This window comes from Lithobates pipiens, unplaced genomic scaffold, assembly GCF_037356315.1.
Source record: "Lithobates pipiens isolate NorthernLeopardFrog02 unplaced genomic scaffold, aLitPip1_a1.2 Scaffold_10, whole genome shotgun sequence".
NCBI lineage: Eukaryota > Metazoa > Chordata > Amphibia > Anura > Ranidae > Lithobates > Lithobates pipiens.
In genome coordinates this window covers 49468330-49495961 of record NW_027507686.1, presented here as the reverse complement: position 1 = coordinate 49495961, position 27632 = coordinate 49468330, and the positions used below count along the sequence as shown (strand labels likewise).

The 27632-nt window shown below is 47.7% G+C and overlaps 1 protein-coding gene across 1 annotated transcript in view; it reads right to left on the bottom strand.

Annotated features, from left to right (window-relative positions):
• The window catches only part of DYNLRB2 (dynein light chain roadblock-type 2), a 21613-nt gene extending 12695 nt beyond the window's left edge, over positions 1-8918 (bottom strand). The window contains exons 1-2 of the mRNA XM_077454551.1: positions 8811-8918; positions 6133-6208 (exon numbers count right to left, since the gene is read on the bottom strand). Coding sequence (XP_077310677.1) covers positions 6133-6208; positions 8811-8813 — 79 coding nt within the window. The 5' untranslated portion in view covers positions 8814-8918. The remainder of the gene's footprint in view (positions 1-6132; positions 6209-8810) is intronic.
• Positions 8919-27632: the final 18714 nt, after the last annotated feature.

Sequence of the window (27632 nt, the reverse complement as noted above, 5' to 3'; positions counted from 1 at the left end):
GCCCAATTTTTGTTTGTATAATGTTTTTATTCTAAGCAAAAAAATTGTGCTTCTCATTTTGGCCAGAATTATGCAGCTCTACTAGAGAGGCCAGATAACCATCATCTGGAGCAATTATAACAATTATCACTCAGCTTTCCAATTCTTAAGACTCGATTAACACTTGTGTGACTCCAAAGTCATGCCATTTTCATTGCGACTTGGATGCAACTTTGGCTGCTGACTGACTGATGCACAACTGCCGCATTGATAACATTAAAGTGGTTCTAAAGGCAGAAGGTTATATCTTAATGTATTTTATGCATTAAGATAAAAAAAAAAAAAAACTTCTGTGTGCAGCAGCCCCTCTAATACTTACCTGAGCCCCATCTCGATTCAGCGATGTGTACAAGTGCCTCGGCCACCTAGGACTCCCCTGTTATTTTAAATTACTATACCATGGGTCTTCAAACTATGGCCCTCCAGTTGTTCAGGAACTACAATTCCCATCATGCCTAGTCATGTCTGTGAATGTCAGAGTTTTACAATGCCTCATGGGATGTGTAGTTTCACAACAGCTGGAGGGCCGTAGTTTGAGGATCCCTGTACTATACTATTTGACATGTATATTTCATTACAGACTTCTGCCTTGTACACACAGTCGGACAATCCGACAACAAAATCCATCTGATTTTTTCAGACGGATTTTGTGCCAGATTTGTCATGTATACACACGGTCGGACAAAGTTGTCGGAAAATCTGATCGTTCCTAATGAGATGACGTACAACGCGTACGTCAGGACTATAAACGGGCCAGTAGCCAATAGCTTTCGTCTCGTAATTTATTCTGAGAATGCGTTGAACTTTGTCTGTCGGAATTGTCTACGTTCAGAATTTAAACAATCGGATTTTGTTGTCGGAAAATTTAGGCTCCTGCTCTCAAACTTTGTGCGTCGGAAATTCTGACTGAAAAAGTCAGATGGAGCCCACACACGATTGGATTTTCCGACAACACGATCCGATCACGCACACACACACACACACACACACACACACACACACACACACACACAAATAGAAAAAATAAAAATAATACTGCACTACCACAGTGAACCCTAACCAGCAGCAGCTCAACTTTGTGAGATATACACAAAAAAAAGAAATAAAATACGAAAAAAACGGCGCTAAAAATTACATATATAAATGTACGAATCACCTGATACCCATATATAATGTGTATTAATATGTGATAAAAAAAAGTCCATGCAATCATTATGTGATCCAATAAAGTCCAAGAAACAAGAAGTGAATGGAAATCCTGAATATGCAAACACCATGAACACGTGATCCACCACCATATAGATGTCACGCTTAATACAGCCTGTATGATAAATAACCATCCGGAATTTGAACTCCGCGGCGTCACCTCTCCATGGCCAGATAATAAATGGTAAACCCGGGGACACAGCAGGCGTATGAAGCATACATCAATTACAGACTCATGGAAATGGAAAGAGGCCAACCACTGTGTGAATCTGTAAACTTAAAATTACACTTTAACGTGTATCCTGCGAGAACAAGCATCCATAAAAAAAAAAAAAAAAAAAAAAAATTATATATATATATCTCTCTCTATATCTCCGGCTAGCATACACCCACTCACAAACGGGTCATGATGACGTCAGTGCGTCAACCTCCCTATGCACATTTCGTCTATAACTGACGTCATCCAACATGCATTCATGTGCACCATTAACTAAATCATACCAATTGATTAATTTGGTTCTGGTGGTCCCAACATTCCCTCAGTCCCCTTCCCCCCTCTCGTTTCTAAATGTACCAAGACATTGCTAAAAATCTGCTGCCATCTACCAGCATGATGAAGATAAAAACGAGGGTGGACATTTCAGTAGGTCAATGATCCCAAACACAAAGCCAAGGAAACTCTCAAATGGCTTCAACGAAAGAAGATAAAGCTCCTAGAATGGCCCAGCCAATCACCCAATAGAAAATCTATGGAAAGAACTAAAAGGTCAAAAAAGTTCATATAAGAGGCCCACAGAATCTTCAAGGTTTGAAGACTGTTTGTGTGGAAGAATGGCCAAAAAAAAAAAAAAAAATAAAAAAAAAAAATCACACCTGAGCAACGCATGCGACTAGTTTCTCCATACAGGAGGCGTCTTGAAGCTGTCATTACCAACAAAGGATTTTGTAAGTATTAAATACATTTCAATTAGTGTGTTCAATACTTTTTCCTTGTATCATTCTATTTTATTACACATAACTTAATTTCTGAACTTATTTGTATTGCTTGGATGTATGTATGGATTGCATGGGTTCTTACCGACATGTGGTGAAAAATTCATGTCGGTAGCACCTTTAGGCCGCGTACACACGGGCGGACTGTTCGCCCAACCTTGTCCGCTGAACAGTGTTTGGGCGGACAGTCCGCTCGTGTGTGGGCTTTCAGCGGACAGTTTCAGCGGACAGTTGGACGGACAAAGTCTTTCGGAAATTCCGAAAAACTGTCCGCTGAAACTGTGTTTGAGCGAACAGTCCGCCCGTGTGTGGGCCTGTCCGCTGTACTTTCGAAATGAGCGGACTGTTCCCGCTCGGAAAGTCCGCCCATTTCGAGCGCGTGTACAGGTAGGCGGGGCCCGCGAAGGAGACGTCGCGGGCTCCGCCGCCTGGAATGGGCTTAAAGGGGAACCCCAACGCCGAAAAAAATCGGCGTGGGGGTTCCCCCCAAGTCCACACCAGACCCTTGTCCGAGCACGCTACCCGGCCGGCCAGGAAAGGGGGGCGAGCGAGCGCGCCCCCCCTCCTGAGCCGTACCAGGCCGCGTGCCCTCAACATGGGGGGTGCCTTGGGGAAGGGGGGGGCCGCGCGGCCCCCCCACCCCAAAGCACCTTGTCCCCATGTTGATGAGGACAAGGGCCTCTTCCCGACAACCCTGGCCGTTGGTTGTCGGGGTCTGCGGGCGGGGGGCTTATCGGAATCCGGGAGCCCCCTTTAAGAAGGGGGCCCCCGGATACCGGCCCCCCACCCTATGTGAATGAGTATGGGGTACAATGTACCCCTACCCATTCACCTGTGAAATAAAGTACAAAAAAAAACACAACACATGGAAAAAGTATTTTATTGCACAGCTCCGGGGGTCTTCCGTCTTCGGGGGTCTTCTCGCCGGACTCCTCCGCTATGTGTGTGTAGCTCTTTTGCTAGCGGAGGAGTCCGGCTTTCTTCCTCCCCGCCGCCGGCCTCTTCTCCCGACTTCGGGGGTCTTGTCCCCCTCTTCGGTTCTTCTGCCGGGCCACCGCGCCTGGTCCGGTGGCCCGGTCTTCTGTCGCCGTCTTCCGTTCTTCTGTCGCCGCCTTCGGTTCTTCTGCCGGGCCACCGCGCCTTCTTGTAGCTCTTTTACAGGCGGTGGCCCGGTCTTCTGTCGCCGCTGTCGTCGTCGCCGCCGCCTTCCGTTCTTGTTCTTCTTCTTGTTCTTCTTCTTCTTCTCCTGGAGATGTTGACTCGACGAGCTCTCCGGCCGGAATGCCAGAGCCGCGCTGTGCGGTCACTTATATAGTGACAATGGGGCGGTGTCACATGGTATATGTCACATGGGTTGGTCACATGGTGACCCCGCCCCCTTACGATGTCATAGTCCCCATGTGACATCAACCCATGTGACCAACCCATGTGACATATACCATGTGACACCGCCCCATTGTCACTATATAAGTGGCAGCGGAGCGTGTCCCTGGCATTCCGGCCGGAGAGCTCGTCGAGTCAACATCTCCAGGAGAAGAAGAAGAAGAACAAGAAGAAGAACAAGAACGGAAGGCGGCGGCGGCGGCGACAACGACAGCGGCGACAGAAGACCGGGCCACCGCCTGTAAAAGAGCTACAAGAAGGCGCGGTGGCCCGGCAGAAGAACCGAAGGCGGCGACAGAAGAACGGAAGACGGCGACAGAAGACCGGGCCACCGGACAAGGCGCGGTGGCCCGGCAGAAGAACCGAAGAGGGGGACAAGACCCCCGAAGTCGGGAGAAGAGGCCGGCGGCGGGGAGGAAGAAAGCCGGACTCCTCCGCTAGTAAAAGAGCTACACACACATAGCGGAGGAGTCCGGCGAGAAGACCCCCGAAGACGGAAGACCCCCGGAGCTGTGCAATAAAATATTTTTTCCCTGTGTTGTGTTTTTTTTTGTACTTTATTTCACAGGTGAATGGGTAGGGGTACATTGTACCCCATACTCATTCACATAGGGTGGGGGGCCGGTATCCGGGGGCCCCCTTCTTAAAGGGGGCTCCCGGATTCCGATAAGCCCCCCGCCCGCAGACCCCGACAACCAACGGCCAGGGTTGTCGGGAAGAGGCCCTTGTCCTCATCAACATGGGGACAAGGTGCTTTGGGGTGGGGGGGCCGCGCGGCCCCCCCTTCCCCAAGGCACCCCCCCATGTTGAGGGCACGCGGCCTGGTACGGCTCAGGAGGGGGGGCGCGCTCGCTCGCCCCCCTTTCCTGGCCGGCCGGGTAGCGTGCTCGGACAAGGGTCTGGTGTGGACTTTGGGGGAACCCCCACGCCGATTTTTTTCGGCGTTGGGGTTCCCCTTTAAGCCCATTCCAGGCGGCGGAGCCCGCGAAGTATCCTTCGCGGGCCCCGCCTACCTGTACATGCGCTCGAAATGGGCGGATTTGCCTCCTCCTTACGTGGGCGAGTCCGTTCATTTCAAAAGTTGAGCGAACTGTTTGCCCAACCTTGTTCGTCAAACAGTCCGCTCGTGTGTGGGCAAGTCCGCTCATGCAAATTTTGAGCGGACTGTTTGCCGAAACTGTTTGACGAACAAGGTTGGGCAAACAGTCCGCGCGTGTGTACGCGGCCTTAGAAATAGTTTTACCTAGAAGAATGGTGACCTGTTCAATACTTATTTTAACCACTGTATGCATTACCATGGAATCTTTAGTAATGACAAAGTTATTGCATATAAACAGGTCCATAGCAGAAATGTAAAAATTGCTCTGGTCTATAGGGCTGAACAGCTGTGAGAGGCAAAGTGGTTAAGAGATCCCACACATTTCTTCTAGTCTCTGATTATGTAGTGCAGCAGAGGTGTGAGAAAACGATGAATTTAACAGTTTCACCGGTGTTCCCCTTTAACCACTTCCCGACCAGCGCACGACGATGTACGTCGACAGAATGGCACGGGCAGGCATATTGGCGTACATGTACGTCCAATATTTGTTGCCGCCGTGCCATCGGGAGCGCGCCGCCGGCGGCGCGCTCCCGCGCTGGTCGGGTCCCCCGTGAGTCCGGTCACGGGACCCGCGGACTCGATCGCCGCGGGCATCCCCGCGATCGTCTCACGGAGCGGCCGAATGGAGGAAATGCTGTATAAACAACATTTTTCCATTCTGCCTAGCAACTAGTGACGCTGATCTCTGCTCCATGTGATTGGAGCAGAGATCAGTGTACACTAAATGAAAGCCCAACCCCCCCACAGTTAGTAACACACCCCTAGGAACACTTAACCCCTACACTGCCACCCACTGGTTAACCCTTTCACTGCCAGTGTCATTTACACAGGAATCACTGCATTTATATAGCAGTGATTACTGTATAAATGACAATGGTCCCAAAAATGTGTCAAAAATGTCCGATGGGTCCCCCACAATGTCGCAGTCACAATAAAAATCGCAGATCGCCGCCATTACTAGTAAAAAAAATAATAATAAAAAAGCTATAAAACTATCCCTATTTTGTAAACGCTATAACTTTTGCGCAAACCAATCAATAATCGCTTATTGCGATTTTTTTTACCAAAAATATGTAGAAGAATACGTATCGGCCTAAACTGAGGGAAAAAAATGTTTTTTTATATATTTTTGGGGGATATTTATTATTACAAAAAGTAAAAAATAATGCGTTTTTTTCAAAATTATCGCTCTATTTTTGTTTATAGCGCAAAAAATAAAAACCGCAGGGGTGATCAAATACCACCAAAAGAAAGCTCTATTTGTGGGAAAAAAAGGACGTTAATTTTGTTTGGGAGCCACGTCGCACGACCGCGCAATTGTCAGTTAAAGCGACGCAGTGCCGAATCGCAAAAAGTGGTCTGGTCTTTGACCAGCAAATTGGTCCGGTCTGAAAGTGGTTAAACGCCCATACCTTCAGAATTCACTACTATAGTTCCAACGACTCCTTTCTGAGCCTGAATCCTCTTCAACGTTTCTTCAACCTCAGACTGTAAATGAAAATATAGAAATGTTTACAATCGAGTATTTGCAACAATTGTGATGAAATGTTCAGTTTATTTATTTATTTTTTTAGGCCGGGTTCACACCTATTCGCATAGCAGGAGAATGTGAATGGCTTCCTATGGAGCCGGCGTTGTGTCGAATACTCTCCCCCATCGGATAGTGTCCGCCCTGTACTGCGATTGCGCAGTACGGAGGACAAGGAGATGCCGAAGGTCTCCGAAGATGAACGGCGCCTGCGCACTGAGTCCAGGTTCAAGCCCCACCCTCCAAGTGGACATAGAGTTAAAATAAAAAATTGCAGAGTGAAGCAAGGCCATGCCCGAAGCGTGGCGAGCCCACGAGGGGTCCTGTTACTAAGTGCTACCTTATGTCCACTTGCATGGTGGGGCTTAAACCTGGACTCAGGGCAGAAGGTACTAGCAAGTGCGCAAGCGCCGTTAATCTTCGGAGACTCCTTGTCCTCCGTACTGCACAGGCGCTGCACCTGCGCAGTATGGGGTGGACACTATCCCATGGGGGGGGGGGACAGTTTTTGGCAGAACATCGGTTCACATATCTCCACTGCAGCTGGGGAGCGCATTATATTGCTATGCGTCTTTGGCTCCATTTCAGGCATAAATTCAGCCCCGTTTCATCCCTGAAAAGGGGAACAGGGACGAAAGGGACGGACAGTGATCAGCAGAACTTCCATCATCTATTATCTCCCACCTATTTATTAAAGTAAAGTTCCACCTAAAAGTGGAACTTCCGCTTAAAGAGGAGCTGCACAAAAAAAAAAAATATTAAAAGCCAGCAGCTACTAATATTGCAGCTGCTGACTTTTAATAATATCACACTTACCTGTCCCAGGTTCCAGCGATGTCGGCGGCAGATGACGAGCGATCGCTCGTCTCGCTGCAGCCACCGCCGCCAGCCTCTGTCAGGGAATCGGGAAGTGAAGCAAGAGGGCTTCACTGCCCGGTTCCCTACTGCGCATGCGCGAGTCGCGCTGCGCTGGTTCCCCGCTGTGTCTCTGGGAACTGTGTGTTTCCCAGAACACAACGGGGGGGGGGGGGGGGCGGAGCCATGCGGCGGTGGGCGGAGCCATGCGGCGGTCTGGCCGGAAGTGGGTGCAGTTACCTGGATTATCCAGGTAACTGCACCCCCTCCCCCCGAAAGGTGCCGATTGTGGCACCGGAGGGGGGGAGGGATAATACTAGCGGAACTTCCCCTTTAGGGTGAAGAACCGCTTTAACTGCTTCCCCCCCCCCCCTCCGGTGTCACTACCGGGTCCCCTTACCTTGAATGGCGGCGGCTGCATCCGATAGTCGATCTGAAGATCGGCTGGGGTGCCAACATCGTGGGCTAACTGGACAGGTAAGTGTACATATAGTAAACGTGGTTCTGCACATGTGCTCAGCCATTTGATGACTTGACAGTTCAGATCTCAAACAACTGTGACAGTTATCATTCACGGCATGCCTGGAATGTAACTGTTTTGGGAAACCATTAAATTGATGGGTTTAGTTCCACATAAAAGCAGAACTAAACCTATTAATTTTAAACTGCTTCCACAAACAGTTATATCCAATCCATGCCATGAATGACAGCTGTCACAGTTGTTTGAGATCTCAATTGAATTGTCAAGCCATCAAATGGCTGATCACATGTGCAGCACCATGGCAACCGCAGATCAAACAAACAGAGGCTACCATGGCAGCTTTCTTGGCTGTAAAAAAGGAGAGTTTAGTTCCTCTTTAACAAATGAATGGGGGATAACAGATGATGGAAGTTCTGTTTATTACACACAAACAGATGGGCACTCCAGAGAGGTCAGCACCATGGCAACTGCTGATCAGGGCTGGTGCAAGGACTTTTGACACCCTAGGTGAAATCTAATTTCGCCGACCCCCTTTTTCCTGCCCATGTATACCCCATCCTTTTTAACAAAGCGCCCATCACATACAGCCTCACCGGCACCCATCACATGCAGCTTTACCGGCACCCATCACATGCAGCCTACCAGTGCCCATCAATGAATGTTTGCTTCCATTCATTCGGGAGTCGGGACACAGACACAGTCCTCCTCCGCCGCTGCGCCTCTGACACTATGTGCGAACGGAGTGGCGGTTGCCTGCTGATGCTGAGATATAAGCTACTTGCTGCAGAGAGAAGGGAGTAAGAACAAAAGTGTCCGTGTGCCCTAGGCGGCTGCCTATTGGTAGAACCGACCCTGCCGCTGATCAAAGGCCAAGATGGCAGCTTCCTTGGCTGTAAAGGACAGGAAGGTGTAGTTCCGCTGTAATAAATGAATAGAGGGTAACAGATGATGAGAGTGGTGATGATCACATACACAGAGATGGTCAGTCCATGGTACAGACGGGTCACTATGTGATCCTGGCACATTTAAGGACAAAAGGTGGTCAGGAATAATCCTGAGACCGTCCCTGGAATTCTGCAGCATCGATCAGCCATAAGAAGGAGAGGGGGGAGATCAGAGCCGGCTCCCCCATTACACACACCCAGCCATCGTGTGACTATAATCACAGCCTCCCCCAGCTCCATGCACACACCGCTCAGCCGGCTCCCCGGGGAGATCACACTCACCATGTTGCTGCAGCCGCCGAGCACACCAGGAACACACAACAAACAGACGCGTCCCCGGTCTCTATGGAAACCCCGGAACTTACGCCACGGAGGAGGAGGAGGCGTGGTTTTGACATCACCGTCGATCACGTGTTAAGTCTTCTTGTTTTTACAGGTTGTTTGCTGCCTCTGCTGGCCGTCGTGTAGTATTGCAGGGTGCAGTGGTACATCCCTATGGCGGGGCGCAGTGACGCATTCAGCACGTTGTTTATAGTAGAACATGGCCAATGAGTGAAGCAAAGGGCAATGTACAGCTCTCCAGCATAGAATTGCTGGTGGTCAGGTATAAATAATTCAAGGTAATAGTCTATTAATAAAGCTGTGGGCTAGACATATATTGTCTAAATACAGGAGCCATGTGTTTTCCTACCAGACTTGGCGTGCTTTGTGTATTTATTCTACCTCTGTGAAGAAATCGAACATGAAAAAACTCCTTCACTTCTGTGCAGAGCCTTAGAAAGACCGATCATTGCTGATCTCTCTCCTTGTGCAAGGTGACTGGTCTGGTCTCCGCCCCCAGCCTGTAGTGGGTGGAGCCTGTTGGACCCCTCCTACAGCTCTGCTTTCTGCAAAGGCTATTTACATCACGGTAAAGATGTCACTGCTATATTTACAAGATAAAATCTGGGTTTGCAAAGTTATTTGGTGCACAAAAAGCAGATTTGCACTCACCGGCCACTTTATTGGATACACCCGTTCAGTTGCTTGGTAACACAAATTGCTAACTGGCCATTCACACAGCAGCAACGCATTTAAGCATCTAGACATGGTGGAACTTTTGCTATTCTGCTTCCTTCCTTCCTTCTCCCAATTGTCCCTGGTTTGGAGGGACTGTCCCTGATTTGGAGCAACGTCCCTCCTTCCTCCTCATTTGTCCCTCATTTTGGTCTGATCTATATAGTTGTATATAAAATGCACTTTATATTTTTCAAAAAGTGTTTCCCAGTGCTAAACCTTTCATCCAATTTCTAAATTATTGCTGCATTTGTATATTTTAAAAGCCACTATAAAGGAATAGTAGTGGTAAAAAAAAGCACTTGTGGATTTAAATAACCTTTTTTTTGGGGGTTAATTCTCATTTAAGGAGTGTGGCAGGGGGGTGCCCTATGCCTACATACATTTGCTAGTAGGTGTCCCTCATTCCCATCTCAAAATGTTGGGAGGTATGCTTGTCCCACTTCCATCGGACCTTCGCCAAGGCGAGGTACATCAGAAGTCCAGCCCCCCCCCCCCTCCTTCCTCTGCTGCAGGACCAATAAAGGAGTGCAGCACACTTTGCGCATGTACAATAGGGACCCGGCTGTGAAGCCGTAAGGCTTCACTGCCGGGTTCCCTTAACGGCAATGATGGCGGCAGAACCCAACAGCCAATAGAAACATCGGCTGGGGTGCCGACATCGCTAGACTCCAGGACAGGTAAGTGTCCTAATATTAAAAGTCAGCAGCTACAGTATGTGTAGCTGCTGACTTTTGATCTTTGGAGAGATGAGTGGAACTCTGCTTTAAAGCGGAGGTCCACCCTAAAGTGGACCTTCCGCTCATTGGAGCCCCCCCCTCCCCCCGGCGCCACAATTGGCACCTTTCAGGGGGGAAGGGGGTGCAGGTACTTGTACAGTACAGGTATCTGCACCCACTTCCGGCGTAGATTCTGCAGAAGGTACGCCCCTTTCCGAAGGTCCCCCGCTGCCTGCTGGGAAACACACGGATCCCAGAAACAGCGGGGACCATCCTTATTGCGCAGCGCGACTCGTGCATGCGCAGTAGGGAACCGGGAAATGAAGCCGAAAGGCTCCACTTAGTGATTCCCATACTCAAGATGGCGGCGGCAACACCCGAGAGACGATTGAGAGATCGGCTTCGGGTGCCGACATCGCGGGCGCGCTGGGCGGGTAAGTGTCATTATTTTAAAAGTCAGCAGCTGCAGTATTTGTAGCTGCTGGCTTTAAAAAAAAAACGGCGGACTCCCACTTTAAGTGACTTTGAACGTGTCCTGGTTGTTGGTGCCAGATGGGCTGGTCTGAGTATTTCAAAAACTGCTGATCTACTGCGATTTTCACACACAACCATCTCTCGGGTTTACAGAGAATGGTCTGAAAAAGAGAAAATATCCAGTGAATGGCAGTTATGTGGAGGAAAGTGGAACGGGAGATTTGCATCATGGATGTGCAACCGGCAAATCTGCAGCAACTGGGTGATGCTGATATCGTACCCTGGAGTTTAGGCAGGGCAGTAGTTATCCTGGTTGATTGCTATAGATCTATTGATTTCTCCCTAAGTTTGGCCTTGTTGCACTTTTCTCTTCTACCACTAGGTGGCCGGGTACTTGGTGGTATTAGATACGAGAAGTGCAACCCAAGGTCAGGTTATGGGTATATGGGGTATTTCAGCCAATGGGCAGGGGTTTTCTTGAATCCCTTGGCCTGCAGGGAGAACCTATATATTTGGGTGGAGTGAGATGATCTGTGTTCTGTGCCACCTGGATGGTTGTCTGGGTGGACGTGTGTTGTGTTGCCCCGGGGCTGCTAGGCCCGGATGAGGCCTATCCTGGGCACATCTGGCTGCTAAGCTGTCTGAGGGCCTATCCAGAAGCAGGAGAGCAGCGCAGGGTTGGGATTGCGGCTTGCAGTCCAACCAGAAGTGAGGGTTCTGCCGGCCGGAGAACCTGTCGTGGTCGGAGGTAGAGGGGAAGCTGTCGCCATTAAGAGACTATCTGCTTTATTACCAGGGACCACAGTGAGTAACTGAAGCAAGTACCGGAGCAGAATTTTCACCAACCGGGGACGGTGAAGAATCGGGAAACTTCAGTGGATATCAAGCCAGGGAACCAGCCAGTGGAGGTGACACTTGCAGAGCAGCCTTGTGTGCCAAGCCAGGGACCGAGCAGGCGAGTGGGGTGAAGCTTGAGAGGTATCTAGAGTGCCAAGTTAGGGACCCAGCAGAGAAGCGGGGGTGACGCTTGAGGAAGATAACACTGAGAAGATTGGAGGAGCTCAAAGGATTCAGTGTCAGTGAATCAGCGGATCTAGTGAGAGGCCGGGAGATCAGTGTATTGAAGAACTACAAGGTGTAATTGTAGTGAAAGTAAAGGACCTGTTAAGCCTTGTGTTAGGAACTGTGAAAGACTGTTGCCATAGTAGACAGCATTCCTACACATGCAGATGTGGCATCTTGCTGGATGCCTTTCCTTGCATGGCTGTCCTCCTATTGAAGTCTCTGAGTTAGCCAATAATCTTGCAACTACCTATGGATGTCCTGGCCCTAACCCTCTCTCCCCCGAAATGGTTTATTAAGAGAAATAAACTTTCTTTTGCATCCAAGAAGTGTCTGGGGCCCAATAACTTAACTACCCTACGCCCACCATGCCTCACAACCCACTACATACAGAAGGATGTCAGCTATCCCTGGCCCTGGAGGTTCTCAGATCAAAGGAGGCCTGGGACCTGTCTACACTATCATGTCACTATGGTCCAAACTCCTTGTTGAATCTATGCCACGAAGATTTAAGGCAGTTCAGAAGGCGAAAGGGGGTCCAACTCAGTATTAGCAAAGTTTACCCAATAAAGTCGCCAATGAGTGTATTTAATAGAGGAGTATGGCCAAAGGTTTTTTTGGTCATACTTCACTTGTGAGTCACAGGAGTGCACTTACTTTTGCTCTCCTGTGACCCAGAGTCAGTTGTAGTGGCAGAGCCACGCAAGGCTCTGGAAGGATCCCGACAATATTGTCAGAATGCACCCAACTACCCGACTGACAGCTGGCTCCGCCTCTCAGCAGGTGGCTGAAAGTGTGCCCTTTCCCTCCCCAACCCAGTGCTCCAGTGGGTGCTGGAGGGGCAGAGCAGAAAGCAGTGACAGACATTTACTGCTCTCTGCTCAGAGAATGTCGAGTAATCATCAGTCATGTAATCAATCAGTTCTTGGGCTTAGAGCTGGTATGGGGCATAGAGATGAATATGTAAGTTTTTTTTCCAAACCCCATACTTCAACTTTAACCCCTTTCCTGTCAGAGACAACTTTGATTTTTGTTTTACAATATGCTAAAATGCACATTTAAGGCCTGACGATTTGTTAAAACTCCTACACATTATATATTTTCTGATTGGCACACTGGAGAATAAAATGGGGGGTAGAAACATATTTTTTTAATGTTATAGCATATGAGTGCAACTGTTTGTCAAATGAATCATTAAAATACAGTAAAGGTAATTTTAGGGCACACTTAGGCCGCGTACACACGGGCGGACTGTTCGCCCAACCTTGTCCGCTGAACAGTGTTTGGGCGGACAGTCCGCTCGTGTGTGGGCTTTCAGCGGACAGTTTCAGCGGACAGTTGGACGGACAAAGTCTTTCGGAAATTCCGAAAAACTGTCCGCTGAAACTGTGTTTGAGCGAACAGTCCGCCCGTGTGTGGGCCTGTCCGCTGTACTTTCGAAATGAGCGGACTGTTCCCGCTCGGAAAGTCCGCCCATTTCGAGCGCGTGTACAGGTAGGCGGGGCCCGCGAAGGAGACGTCGCGGGCTCCGCCGCCTGGAATGGGCTTAAAGGGGAACCCCAACGCCGAAAAAAATCGGCGTGGGGGTTCCCCCAAAGTCCACACCAGACCCTTGTCCGAGCACGCTACCCGGCCGGCCAGGAAAGGGGGGCGAGCGAGCGCGCCCCCCCTCCTGAGCCGTACCAGGCCGCGTGCCCTCAACATGGGGGGGTGCCTTGGGGAAGGGGGGGCCGCGCGGCCCCCCACCCCAAAGCACCTTGTCCCCATGTTGATGAGGACAAGGGCATCTTCCCGACAACCCTGGCCGTTGGTTGTCGGGGTCTGCGGGCGGGGGGCTTATCGGAATCCGGGAGCCCCCTTTAAGAAGGGGGCCCCCGGATACCGGCCCCCCACCCTATGTGAATGAGTATGGGGTACAATGTACCCCTACCCATTCACCTGTGAAATAAAGTACAAAAAAAAACACAACACAGGGAAAAAATATTTTATTGCACAGCTTCGTGGGTCTTCCGTCTTCGGGGGTCTTCTCGCCGGACTCCTCCGCTATCTGTGTGTAGCTCTTTTACTAGCGGAGGAGTCCGGCTTTCTTCCTCCCCGCCGCCGGCCTCTTCTCCCGACTTCGGGGGTCTTGTCCCCCTCTTCGGTTCTTCTGCTGGGCCACCGCGCCTTCTTGTAGCTCTTTTGCAGGCGGTGGCCCGGTCTTCTGTCGCCGCTGCCTTCCGTTCTTCTGTCGCCGCCTTCGGTTCTTCTGCCGGGCCACCGCGCCTTCTTGTAGCTCTTTTACAGGCGGTGGCCCGGTCTTCTGTCGCCGCTGTCGTCGCCGCCGCCTTCCGTTCTTGTTCTTCTTGTTCTTCTTCTTCTCCTGGAGATGTTGACTCGACGAGCTCTCCGGCCGGAATGCCAAGGACACGCCCCGCTGCCACTTATATAGTGACAATGGGGCGGTGTCACATGGTATATGTCACATGGGTTGGTCACATGGTGACCCCGCCCCCTTACGATGTCATAGTCCCCATGTGACATCAACCCATGTGACCAACCCATGTGACATATACCATGTGACACCGCCCCATTGTCACTATATAAGTGACCGCACAGCGCGGCTCTGGCATTCCGGCCGGAGAGCTCGTCGAGTCAATATCTCCAGGAGAAGAAGAAGAAGAACAAGAAGAAGAACAAGAACGGAAGGCGGCGGCGACGACAGCGGCGTCAGAAGACCGGGCCACCGCCTGTAAAAGAGCTACAAGAAGGCGCGGTGGCCCGGCAGAAGAACCGAAGGCGGCGACAGAAGAACGGAAGGCAGCGGCGACAGAAGACCGGGCCACCGCCTGCAAAAGAGCTACAAGAAGGCGCGGTGGCCCGGCAGAAGAACAGAAGAGGGGGACAAGACCCCCGAAGTCGGGAGAAGAGGCCGGTGGCGGGGAGGAAGAAAGCCGGACTCCTCCGCTAGTAAAAGAGCTACACACACATAGCGGAGGAGTCCGGCGAGAAGACCCCCGAAGACGGAAGACCCCCGGAGCTGTGCAATAAAATATTTTTTCCTTGTGTTGTGTTTTTTTTTGTACTTTATTTCACAGGTGAATGGGTAGGGGTACATTGTACCCCATACTCATTCACATAGGGTGGGGGGCCGGTATCCGGGGGCCCCTTCTTAAAGGGGGCTCCCGGATTCCGATAAGCCCCCCGCCCGCAGACCCCGACAACCAACGGCCAGGGTTGTCGGGAAGATGCCCTTGTCCTCATCAACATGGGGACAAGGTGCTTTGGGGTGGGGGGGCCGCGCGGCCCCCCCTTCCCCAAGGCACCCCCCATGTTGAGGGCACGCGGCCTGGTACGGCTCAGGAGGGGGGGCGCGCTCGCTCGCCCCCCTTTCCTGGCCGGCCGGGTAGCGTGCTCGGACAAGGGTCTGGTGTGGACTTTGGGGGAACCCCCACGCCGATTTTTTTCGGCGTTGGGGTTCCCCTTTAAGCCCATTCCAGGCGGCGGAGCCCGCGACGTCTCCTTCGCGGGCCCCGCCTACCTGTACACGCGTTCGAAATGGGCGGATTTGCCTCCTCCTTACGTGTGCGAGTCCGTTCATTTCAAAAGTTGAGCGAACTGTTTGGCAAACAGTTTGCTGAAACAGTCCGCTCGTGTGTGGGCAAGTCCGCTCATGCAAATTTTGAGCGGACTGTTTGCCGAAACTGTTTGACGAACAAGGTTGGGCAAACAGTCCGCGCGTGTGTACGCGGCCTAACACAATATATTACCCATTTTTTTGGTAAAATATAAAAGGTGAGGTTGCGTAGAGTAACGCCAGCCATATTTAGTCAATGGTGTCACCAGGATTTGTTTGTTATCAATTTGAAACAAGCTGGCCTGGCCGTGGGATTGTTGGTTGCTAAGATGATGGCAGCCGCCTGCATTCTAGCAGCCAATGATGTTTGCGGCTCGTAAAGCATCATTGATTGCTAAGATACAAGGAGCTGGACAGTGTCATTGGTTGTTTTGTTGCAGGCAGCCGCCTGCATTGTAGCAACCAATGACAGGAGAGGCAGATATTCCTGAGTGGGAAGTTGTCATTTTGTGACATTAGTGAGACCCCTACCCAATGAATGACTTCCAGCTGCAGGAGCCAGAGGTTTGTGTGCATTAACTGGCCAAATCTGGTCATTTAGTTTGCCAGTTCGGTGATGAGCATGGGTTTGGGTCAAACTTATGGTCAACCTGAACATGAAGCTCATCCTTAGAGGCTCTGCATTTTGATTTGCCTTGCTACACAATGGTTGTGTTTTAGTGCTCTGTCACATGATTATCCGAGTTTATGAGTCAAGCTGGAAAGTTTGCACACCTCCTTTTATTGGCCTCCTTTTATTGAAATATTCCATCCCTTACAACATTTACAGGACTTATCCATAAAGCAATCATGACTGCTGAGATGCAGTGGGCCTAGGTACAAATGAATGTAACACCATGGTATCAAATCCCCCACCACCCTTGCCCTTTAACCCCATTATATAAAACACTTACAACCATTAGGTTGGAAAGGGCAAGGCCACAGCTTTATTAAATTCCAACACATAACATGTGAACACATTTAACCAGTGCCAGTCACAGTGGTATTGTGAGCACTCAATACCAAAAGGGGGAAGTGGGGACTGTCTTTACCATAAGTGCTGGACAGACAGCCTAGTTCCAGTTTTTTCATCAATGGCATAGCCCATTATAGCAACTTTAAATGGTGGCAAGGTCAAGAAACCGCAGCTAGCTGTGACATACCATAACCAAGGAAAAATGGGAGGGAGGGTGGGCAGCTCTTCCATCCACTTCTATCGAAAGACCCAGAATTCCCTGGGGCACACGTTCCCTGAGCTCAGGCCCATCCCATCCCATCCCCAGTGTTGCCACCAATTATCACCATCCACCCCTTTGTCCAGCATCTGGCCATGCCCTCATCAGTCAAGGCTCTCTTTCCCTGGGGGGGGGGGGGGGGGTTCAAGAGGCCTTTATCAAAGAACTTATACTGGGGAATTCTCATAACTTTGCAATCCTAACATTCTTTTTTCTCTTCATGCATGCATATAGAAAAGGTCTCCTGATGCACAATATTACATAAACAGGGCTCTGTGTTAACAAATAGAGTGTTTTGGACCCATCATGACTCTTTCTTAAGTGGAAGTCACACCAGAGTACAAAAACAATGTACATCAAAATAGAGTGACCAGACGCCCCTTGTTTTTTGGGACAGTCTCTCATTTTTGAAGCTTGCCTCTTGAAAAGAAGAGCCCCTAAATCATCCCTATTCTTCAAATCACCTTCCTGAGTCCTGGTTTCATGGCAATGTCACCTTCCTGGCTTGTGCAGTCTTACAAGTGGGAGATGAGGAAGAGGGAGCAGGAGATGCTGCCTTGCTCTTGCAGCACAATGCACACCTGGGTGGGCAGTTACACTGGGTGAATGGGGTAATAAATAGGCAGCTATCTGTAAGAGAGGCAGACAGAGGGGAGGACATGCGACTACATATAGTACCTCATACTCTTATTGTTTGTTGCTTACTGCTGACCCCTGCACTCTGTGAAACTTACTGCTGGCCCCTGTACTCTGCATTACTTACCACTGACCCAAGCACTTGGTGATATTTTCTACTGACCCCTGTCACTGTGTGATGATAATGTGAACTCCTATAACAGGCATTACTAAATGGCGTAATGCGTACGGTCTGTATTCAGACCTAGTCTTTGTCCCATCCGGATCCATGGTCCCACCATTTAGGAGCTAGCTCTGTCCCCCAGCCTCTGAAGCTGCATGGAGAGCAGGAGTGGGAGCTTCCTTAGATAACTTTGTGGAATAACTAGCAGGTGATTGGTTACTAGGACACAGTGGTCCCAACAACCAATCACCAGCTCTTTAATATGCAAAGCTAACTTCAGTAACTCCCACTCCTGCCCTCCATGCAGTGCTACTGTGCTTCTTGCTCTCGATCTCTCCTGCCCCCGGCTCTCTGTTCTGTGTGTACCTGTCAGGTAGTGGAGTAATAGGGGCAGAAGACCAGGCACTGATGGATGGGGGAGCGGGGGGATGCTTGATGTGTATATACATAGAGCTCTACTTTGGGGGGGGGGGGTGGGTGAGGGGGGTTGATGTGAAGGGGCAGAAAGGACTACTGGGGGGGTCATGTAAAGGGACAGATATCTCTACTGTGTGTGTGAGGGGGTTATGTAAAGGGGTAGTGAGCTCTACTGTGTGTGTGTGGTCATGTAAAGCGGCAGTGAGCCCTATTGTGTGTGTGGAGGGGGGTGATGTAAAGGGGCAGAGAGCACTGCTGTGAGGAAGGGGGTGTAGGGGGGTGTTCTGGAAGGGGGAGGGAGTGTACTGTTGAGGGTGTAATGTAAAGAGGGATTGATGTGAAAAGAGCAGAGAATGTTCCTGTGGGGGGGGGGGGGTGATGTGAGAGGGGCAGGGGACACTACTATGGGGGGGAGAGTGATGTAAAAGGGCAGCGTCTTTAAAAAAGGTTCCTGCACTACTTTAACGTGACTTGCTTGTGACTTGAATGCCATAGAGTGTAATAAGTCACACTTGAAATTAAACGACTTTAGACTTGCACTACTGTGAACCAAGCTTTACCTGTTTACATATTAAACAATAGTTTAAATCATAAATGTATTTCTGATGCATTACTGCAGAACTTAAAGAATCCCTGTTTCTTTGAAGGGCGCTACTGTATTGTAAATCTTTGGATATTCCCATCTTTTGTGACAGTGTGTATTAGTGACGTTTATTTAGATTCATAATTGTTATTGCTGAATGCTGATATTGTTGTAGCACCCTCTACCAGAAGGTAGGTGCTAGTAAGGGTTATTTTACTAGGTTATTTCAGCACAGGCAAATTTAGGTAGGCCTATGTTGCAAGCTAGGCCTGTCTGTTTTGATCTGGGGGCTGGGAGTGGTCAGAGTAGCAGTGGGTGTGACCACCTGCACATCAGTTCTGAGGCGCCTCCCCTGTTTCCGAGGAGAATGTTCTAGAAAAGGGTCTGGGTCTGGAACTGGAGTGGCAGTTCAACTTGTGTGTGAGCTCTGACCAATCCCCATTGGTATTGTCAGGGGGCGGGCCTCATATATAAGTTGAGGTCACATGCTACTGGGGTGGAGAAGTTAGCTGGGTGAAGTGAGGAATGGAGGAGTGCTATACAGTCACAGGAGGACACCCCCATTATAGGACCCCCCTTTTTAGATGGTTTTAGTTCATCCACTCCCAAACTACCCCACCATGCTGCTTTTCAAGCGATTCTTTACTATGGACAAATGTCTGCTACCTCAGTATGTCATCTCCAAGCTGCTATGATTGTTGTTATGAATATCTGGTCAATAATATGTGATTGTTATGCTTATTTACTATGTATATACTCATATTGCCATGTCATGTTTTTTAACCACTTCAATACAGGGCATTTTCACCTCCTTCCCGCCCAGACCAATTTTCAGCTTTCAGCGCTGTAACATTTTGAATGACAACTGTGCGGTCATGTAACACTGTACCCATATGAAACTTCGATCATTTTGTTTCCCCACAAATAGAGTTTTCTTTTGGTGGTATTTGATCATCTCTGCAGTCTTTATTTTTTGCGATATAAATAAAAAAGAGCGACAATTTTGAAAAAAACACAATATTTTTTACTATAACAAATATCCAGATTTAAAAAAAACAAAAACAAATTTCTTCCTCAGTTTAGGCCGATATGTATTCTTCTACATATTTTTGGTGGAAAAAAAAATCACAATAAGCGTATATTGATTGGTTTGCTCAAAAGTTATAGCGCCTACAAAATAGGGGATAGATTTATGGCATTTTTATTATTATTTTTTTTTTGTACTAGTAATAACAGCGATCTGCAATTTCTATCGGACTGCGATATTGCGGCAGACAAATTGGACACTTTTGACACATTTTTGGAACCATTGGCAATTATACAGCTAGCAGTGCTATAAAAATGCACTGATTACTGTATAAATGTCACTGGCAGGGAAGGGGTTAACACTAGGGGGCGATCAAAGGGTTAAATGTGTTACCTAGGGAGTGATTCTAACTGTGGGGGGAAGGGACAGACTGGAGTACGTAAATGATCGGTGTCCTTGTATAGAAGGGACACATAATCTGTCTCCTCTCCGCTGACAGAACGTGGATCTGTGTGTTTACACACACAGATCCACATCCCTGCTCTGTGGCAAGCAATCGCGGGTGCTTGGTGGACATTGCGGCTGCTGGGCACGTGCATTGACTCCCGGGTGACGCGGCGGGCGCATGCGTGCCCCCTAGGCGGCCGGGAAGCCAAGGACGTCATATGACGGCCACCTAGGATGAGAGAGCCACCTTGCAGCCATCATATGTCCATGTGTGGGGTGGGAAGTGGTTAATAAATAAAACATGTCTTGTTACATTAACTCATCTTTTAGCCATGCTAGATCTACCGCATTTAAAGTCCCAAACCCCCCTCTTTTTGTTTCATATTCTTATGAGTAGAACAGGAAATGAGGAAACCAATTTTCTCAATGTTAGGCCGCGTACACACGGGCGGATTGTCTGGCCAACTAAGTTCGTCAGACAATCCGACAGACAGTCCGTTCAAAATTTGAATGAACGGACTTGACCACACACGATGAGCAGACAGTCCGCTGAAAGCGTGCGTGATGACGTGTACAGCACGTACGACGGGACTAGAAAAACGACGTCCTATACACTGCAATGCAACCTTCGGCCGTGTAAATCCTTTCTGAGCATGCGCCATACTTAGTCCGTCCAACTTGCCTACACACGAGCGGACTGTCCGCTGAAACCAAGTTTGGACGGACAAAACCAAGTTTGAACGGACTGTCTTACGGAAATTCCGTAAGACTTTGTTCGTCAGATTGTCCGCTGAAAAAGTCCGCTGAAGCCCACACACGAGCGGATTGTCCGCTGAAACACGGTTCAGCGGACTAAGTTGGACAGACAATCCGCCCGTGTGTACGCGGCCTTAGGCTGCTTTCACATTGAGACACTTTACTATAGTGCTAAAAATAGCGCCTGCAAATATCCTCTCCTCTCACTCCAGTGTGAAAGCCCGAGTGTTTTCACAGTGGAGCGGTGCGCTTGCAGGACTTTAAAAAAAGTCCTGCAAGCAGCATCTTTGAGGCGCTCTAAAGTGCCCCTGCCCATTGAAATCAATGGGCAGCGACGCCGAAGTGGCAGCAAAGCGCCGGTGTCGCGGCACATTGCGGGCACTTTTAACAATTTTTCAGCTGTTAGTGGGGGTTAAAAGTGCCCGGCTAGTGGCCGAAAAGCACTGCAAAAAAAGATGGTAAAGCGCTGCTAAAAATAGCGACGCTTTACCGCCGTTGCCCCAGTGTGAAAGACTGACAAATTGAAGCAATGCAGTAAAACCTGATTAGCTCAGGGTGCTTGCCCCTTCCCATGCCATTGTGAAATTGGCTATGCAGATATCTAAGAAACCTAAAATAAAAATAGCTATATCTGAAAAGTATTTTGAAATAATAATAATTCGTTGAAATGGTAGCCTGTTATATGTACCTGGAGGTGGTCATTTAACCCTAGGTTTTAAAAAAATAGGTCCTTAGCCCTTGTACACACGGTCGGAGATTCGGACGGAATGTGTCCGATCGGACCGTTTTGTCAGATCCATGTGTGTGGTCTCCATCGGACTGTTTCCATCGGAGTATCTGACGGACCAAGTTTTCCAACTTGTTGGTAAAATTTTCCGACAAAATGCTCCGATCAGACATACTCCGATCATGTGTAGAGAATTCCGATCGGACAAAGTGCCACGCATGCTCAGATCAAATTCCTACATCAAAGCTATTGGCTACTAGCCTGAACGTAGTCCCGTCGTAACGAAATAACGTAATCACGTTCTGAACAATCCGACAACTTTGTCTGACCGTGTGTATGCAACAGTTTCAGACAAAATCCGACGGATTTGGTTGTCGGAATGTCCGACCGTGTGTACAAGGGCTTACAGTTTTGTAGACCAAACAGCTGGCTTTTTTGGCCAACATTATTCTGCATAAATCTGAGTATATTAGCCTTCCATGTAAAACTTACAGCTTTCTTTCGCCATTCATTTCAAAAAATTTTATGGTAAATACTGCTTTTTTTGAATTTTGATTAATGATTATTATACTAAATGAATGATGTTTACATAAGAAACGCTTTTCCAGCCTCTTAAATTTGTGCAGTTTTTTTCAGCAGAAGTTTATAGGTCAACTGGCTGATGCCGTAAATGCATTTGATCTTAACCATAGAGCCAAGGCGTGCTTCAAGTGAGCTCTACTGATCTTCTGGGCCTTCTTTCATGGTGTGCTTGTGCCCACCTGCCAATGCCAACAGTAAAAGAACATAAAATTTCTGGTTACAAAAATATCTCTTTTACAGGTTTCACGTAAGAGCAATACATCTGATCTGATGCTGTTTTGATCTCCTTTAAATCCCTTTATTTGAACAGCTGGGAAAGGTATTAGTGATATGTCAAGGAGGTGAGCCAAGTTATAGACATTAACTTCAGAGTAAAGAGGATAACGGGGTTTATTAAAGTATTGCTTTTGGGCCCTATTCACCTGATAAATATATAGCGTGAGCTTGCTAGGCACCGCTGAGTGTTTATATATGCGTGAGTCTGCTCATGTGCAGACTAAATTATGCAAGGCTTTGATTGCTCCAGCAGGATGTGGCTTTATGATGGATGAGGTTAGTTCTGAAAAATGTAAACAGCGGGGGCTACTAGGAGCAAGCAAGCCATAAACTTTAGAGAGGGAGCCAAGCCAGAGGAGCTCAAGTTTGGCTCATCTAGAAAACTGTGCAGGCGAGCGTGCATTTCGGCTCCGAGATCTGGAAACCTTTATGCGTTAAGCACGTGTGAAGCCGTGTAAACAAGAGCGAAAAATACCTCTCTAGCTGGACATCCTAGCACGTCTCTCTAAAATGTTACAGCCCAATCCATCAAATTTAAAGCATATAGCAGCTGTTGGATGAATGCATTAGCACACGTCTTGGATTGAATTTGTTGACAAGGCTAGGGAAGTAAGCAGAAAAAAATGGCTTCTAAACATCTGGATACCACATAAGTGGCTACACTGGGCGTGTTGCAAATATTACTATATTAAAGGTTAAAGTTGCACCCTAGACTTTAAACAATAGTTGCCTGGTCTAGCCAGTTTTCAGATGCAAGCCTACAGGTTGCTGTTGTTACCATATACATAAACAGTCAAGAACATGCAAATATACTCTACATAGCTAAGCAAACATTGTTTATGTGCATACTCGACTTAACATCTAATGGCTGAGGTTTACTCATAGTAATACTTTCATTTTGGGTGTGTATCAGTGTGATAAAATGACTGTTAAAAAAATAAAAAATAGAGGTGCCTGAATGTGCCTACATTAGCTTTTACTGTCCATTCCAAACCTAAATGCTGGTCATTCTGATTGGTGAAGCCTTCCACACATTACATAGTTACATAGTAGGTAAGGTTCAATAAAGACAATAGTTCATCCAGTTCAACCTGTGTAGGTGCACATGTGTCAGTATTTATAATTATGCCCCATATCCCTGTATGTTGTGCTCTTTAAGATGCACATCCAAGAGTCTCTTAAAAATATCCATACTTCCCGCAGCCACCACCAACTGTGGAATAGAGTTCCACATCCTTATTGCCCTGACAGTGAAAACCCCCCTGCGCAGTATAAGGTTAAGCAGCTTCTCCTCCAATCTCATTGTGTGGCCCCGTGTCCTCTTACACTCCTTGAGTCATTTTTTTTCCTATATGCTGGGATCACCATTGAGGTATTTGTAAATCGCTATAATGTCCCCTCTCAAGCGTTGTTTATCCAGCGAGAATAGATTTAGTGTTTGCAGTCATTCCTCATAATCAAGGTCCTCCAGTCCCCTTATTAGTTTTGCTGCCCTTCTTTGGACTCTCTCCAGTTCCAGCACATCCCTTCTGAGGACTGGTTACCAGAACTGGATGAAATACTCCAGATGTGGCCTTAACAGAGTTTAATGAAGTGGCAGGATTATAGTTTTATCCCTGGCGTATATATCTCCTTTTTTATGCCGGCTTTGGTAGCTGCAGCCTGACATTGCATGCTATTGCTCAATCTGTCATCTACTAGGACCCCCACATCTATCTCAATCCTTAAAGTGGTTGTAAACCCTTACAACAAACTTTGACCTACAGGTAAGCCTAGATTAAGGCTTACCTGTAGGTCCAAGAAATATCTCCTAAACCTATACGGTTTAGGAGATATTTGCCCGAAGACAGGCATTGCCGTGCATGCGCCATAGACAGCGGCGTGCAGGCGCACTGAGCGCGGCACCGTCAACGACGGAGATGCCGCGCGTGTCGGCTCTCGTGCGCATGCGTGGGAGTGATGTCATCGTGGCTTCGCCGAATGACAGCGGCGGAGCTGCGAGACCCCACCGAGAAGATGGATGCTCCGGACTACAGGGGACAGAGGTGACTTCGCTGGCTCCTGTGTCAGGTAAGTGACACATAATGGACTACTATGCGATGCATAGTAGTCCATTATGCTTTGCCTTTGCAGGGAATGAAAGAGGAAGTAAACTCATCAGGGTTTACTTCCTCTTTAACTCCCCCAGCGATTCTCCTTTTAGTGAGTAGTTTGCATTTATGTTTTTTGCCCCCAAGTGCATTACTTTACATTTTCCCCCATTAAACCTGATATGCCATGTATTTGCCCATGCAATTATTTTGTTCAGGTCTTTCTGTAAAATTTCTATAGCCTGCTGTGAAGTTATTGCACTTTTTATTTTTGTCATCCGCAAAAACTGAGATTGAGCTATTTGTCCAATCCTCTATATCATGTATGAATAAATTTAATAGAATTGGTCCCGAAGACATAGCCTTGGGGCACCCCGCTTACCACTCCAGATTAGTCTGAGTACATGTTATTTATCACCACCCTTTGGACACACCCTGTAACCAATTTTTTTACCCAAGAACAGACCCCATGGTCCATGCCTGCGGACCTCAGCTTGTAGGTTAATGCTTATGGGGGGACTGTATCGAATGCCTTTACAAAATCCAAGTACTCCAAGTCCACAGGGCTCCCCCTATCTAAATGGCAGCTTAATTCCTCGTAGAATGTTAGCAGATTGCTCTGGCAGGAATGACCTTTCGTAAACCCATGCTGATTATTACTAATAATATTTTTTTCCTCAGTAAATTTTTGGATATAGTTCATTATCATCCCCTCCAATAATTTACCAACAATTGATGTTAGTCTGACTGGCCTGTAGTTTTCAGGGCTTTGTTTATGTCCTTTTTTGAATATTTGTACCATATTTGTACTTTTCTCCAATCAGGTACGAAGTCTGTCAGTATGCTGTCCACAAAGATTGGGAACAATGGTTTGGCTATAACCTGACTGAGTTCTTTGAGGACTCTTGGGTGTGAGCCATCTGGTCCTGGTGATTTATTTGTATTTAGTTTATCTAGTCTTTCCTTCACTCTGGTCTCTGTTAGCCACAGAGGTATGCCCTGTGCTGTAATAAGAGAAGCCACACTAAATTATTACCAATTGTTGCAAAAGGATCCTTGATTGAATATCATAACAGTATTTTCACATAATTGAAAGTAGTAGGGTAAATCCTTATCCAAATGGCACCACGGTGATTCACATCAAGAAGTGCATTGCCACCTTAAGAAAAACTTGCTTACCAGATATCAAGCAAAATAGGCATTTGGCTATAGACCAGCCAAGGCCTTTGACTTGCACAGAAGATCTTTAGGAACCATTATTACAGGATGAATGGCTGTAATGTCTGGCACACTATGAAGTCCGTGACCATCTCTTTCAGCAGAAGGCCCAGAAATAAATACTGGTCATAGTGTAATATTGTATGATTTTTTTTTTATTAATAAAAAAAGCAATGTGCTTACATTTAGTAGGTATTAAAATCCTGCGACGGGCCGCACGATTTAAAAAAAAAAAAAACAGAGCTGGCCGGCTCGCAACAAGTGCCTGTCCTCCTAGTAAGACATAAAGCGTGGTGACACTATTTACTAGCCGCAGATAACTCGCACAATATTAAACATTCATTAACATCATCAGCTCTTAAAGTGGTGTTCCGCCCAAAAAAATTAAATAATTAAAAGTCAGCAGCTACACATACTGCAGCTGCTGGCTTTTAACAATAGGACACTTACCTGTCCTGGAGTCCAGTGATGTCGGCAACACAACTGATGTTTCCATCAGCTGTCGGGTGCGCATGCGCGAGGCCCGGCTCCTCTCTCCTACTGGCCTGGTGACAGGAGGGAGGAGGAAGCACCACAGTGATGTCACGGGCCACGGCCAGGACTCCTGGAAGTGGGAACAGGATACCTGTCAAAGACAAGTATTATGTCCCCCCTCCCTCCCAAAGGGTGCCACTTGTGGCACCAGAGGGGGAGAGGAGACAAATGAGCGGAAGTTCCTATTTTGGGTGGAACTCCGCTTTAAATAACTGTACGTTTACAACAAAGCCTATATCCCATCCCTCCCACCATACTCATAAAATGTGCCTGGAAGAATATCTGTCCTCTGGAGCAGACATCCTCTTGCACTGCCGCAGCCTGGCCAGGGTTGGGTTTACAGCCTGTGGAATCCCAGTTCAGCATACATTCACGCTCTGGGGCTGGATGGCCAGAATAATGGCAATCTCAACCTTAACCACTTCAGCCCCCCGGAAAACTTTACCCCCTTCCTGACCAGAGCACTTTTCACAATTTGGCACTGCGTCGCTTTACCTGGTAATTGCGCGATCATGCAATGCTTACCCAAACTAAATTTCATTATTTTTTTCCCCACAAATAGAGCTTTCTTTTGGTGGTATTTGATCACCTTTGTGTTTTTTTTTTTTTTTTTTGCGCTATAAACAAAAAAGCAGCAAATTTTTTTTTTAAAACAAAACAATATTTTTTACTTTTTGCTATAATAAATATCCCCAAAAATGTTTTTAACAGACAAACTTCTTCATCAGTTTAGACCAATATATATTCTTCTACATATTCTTGGTAAAAAAAAATTGCAATGAGCGTATATTGATTGGTTTGCGCAAAAGTTATAGCATCTGCAAACTATGGGAAAGATTTATAGCATTTTTATTTATTTATTTATTTGTTTATTTTACTAGTAATGGCTGTGATCTGCAATGTTTAGCGGGATTGCGACATTGCGGTGGAGAGATCGGACACTTTTGATACATTTTTGGAACCATTGGCATTTATACAGCGATCAGTGCTATAAAAATGCATGGATTACTGTGTAAATGTCACTGGTAGGGAAGGGGTTAACACTAGTGGGCGATCAAACAGTTTAAATGTGTGTTCCCTCACTGTGTTCAAACTGTATGGGGATAGGACTGAGTAGGAGAGGAGACATTTCGCTGTTCCTACTTACTAGGAACAAACAACATGTCTCCTCTCCTCTGACAGCAGGGATTTGTGTGTTTACACACACAAATCCCCGTGCTGGCACTTGCGTGCCTCTGGCGGCATGCGTACGCCCTCTGCCGGGTCTTAAGATTTTGCGCACCCGTGCCACTTTGCCGACGTATATACCAGTGTGAGTCGGTTGGCAAGTGGTTAAAGTAAACTGTAAAGTGTAAAGTGTTGATAAACTGTAAAAATGAACTTCTCTTATTTCTTCCGTTTTGACTAAATAAAGAATAAGAATACGTCTATCGTCCGCATGTTTATCCAATGAATATAGCAAAATTCTTTATTTAAGAGTCAAAATGGAACAAATAAGAGAAGTAAA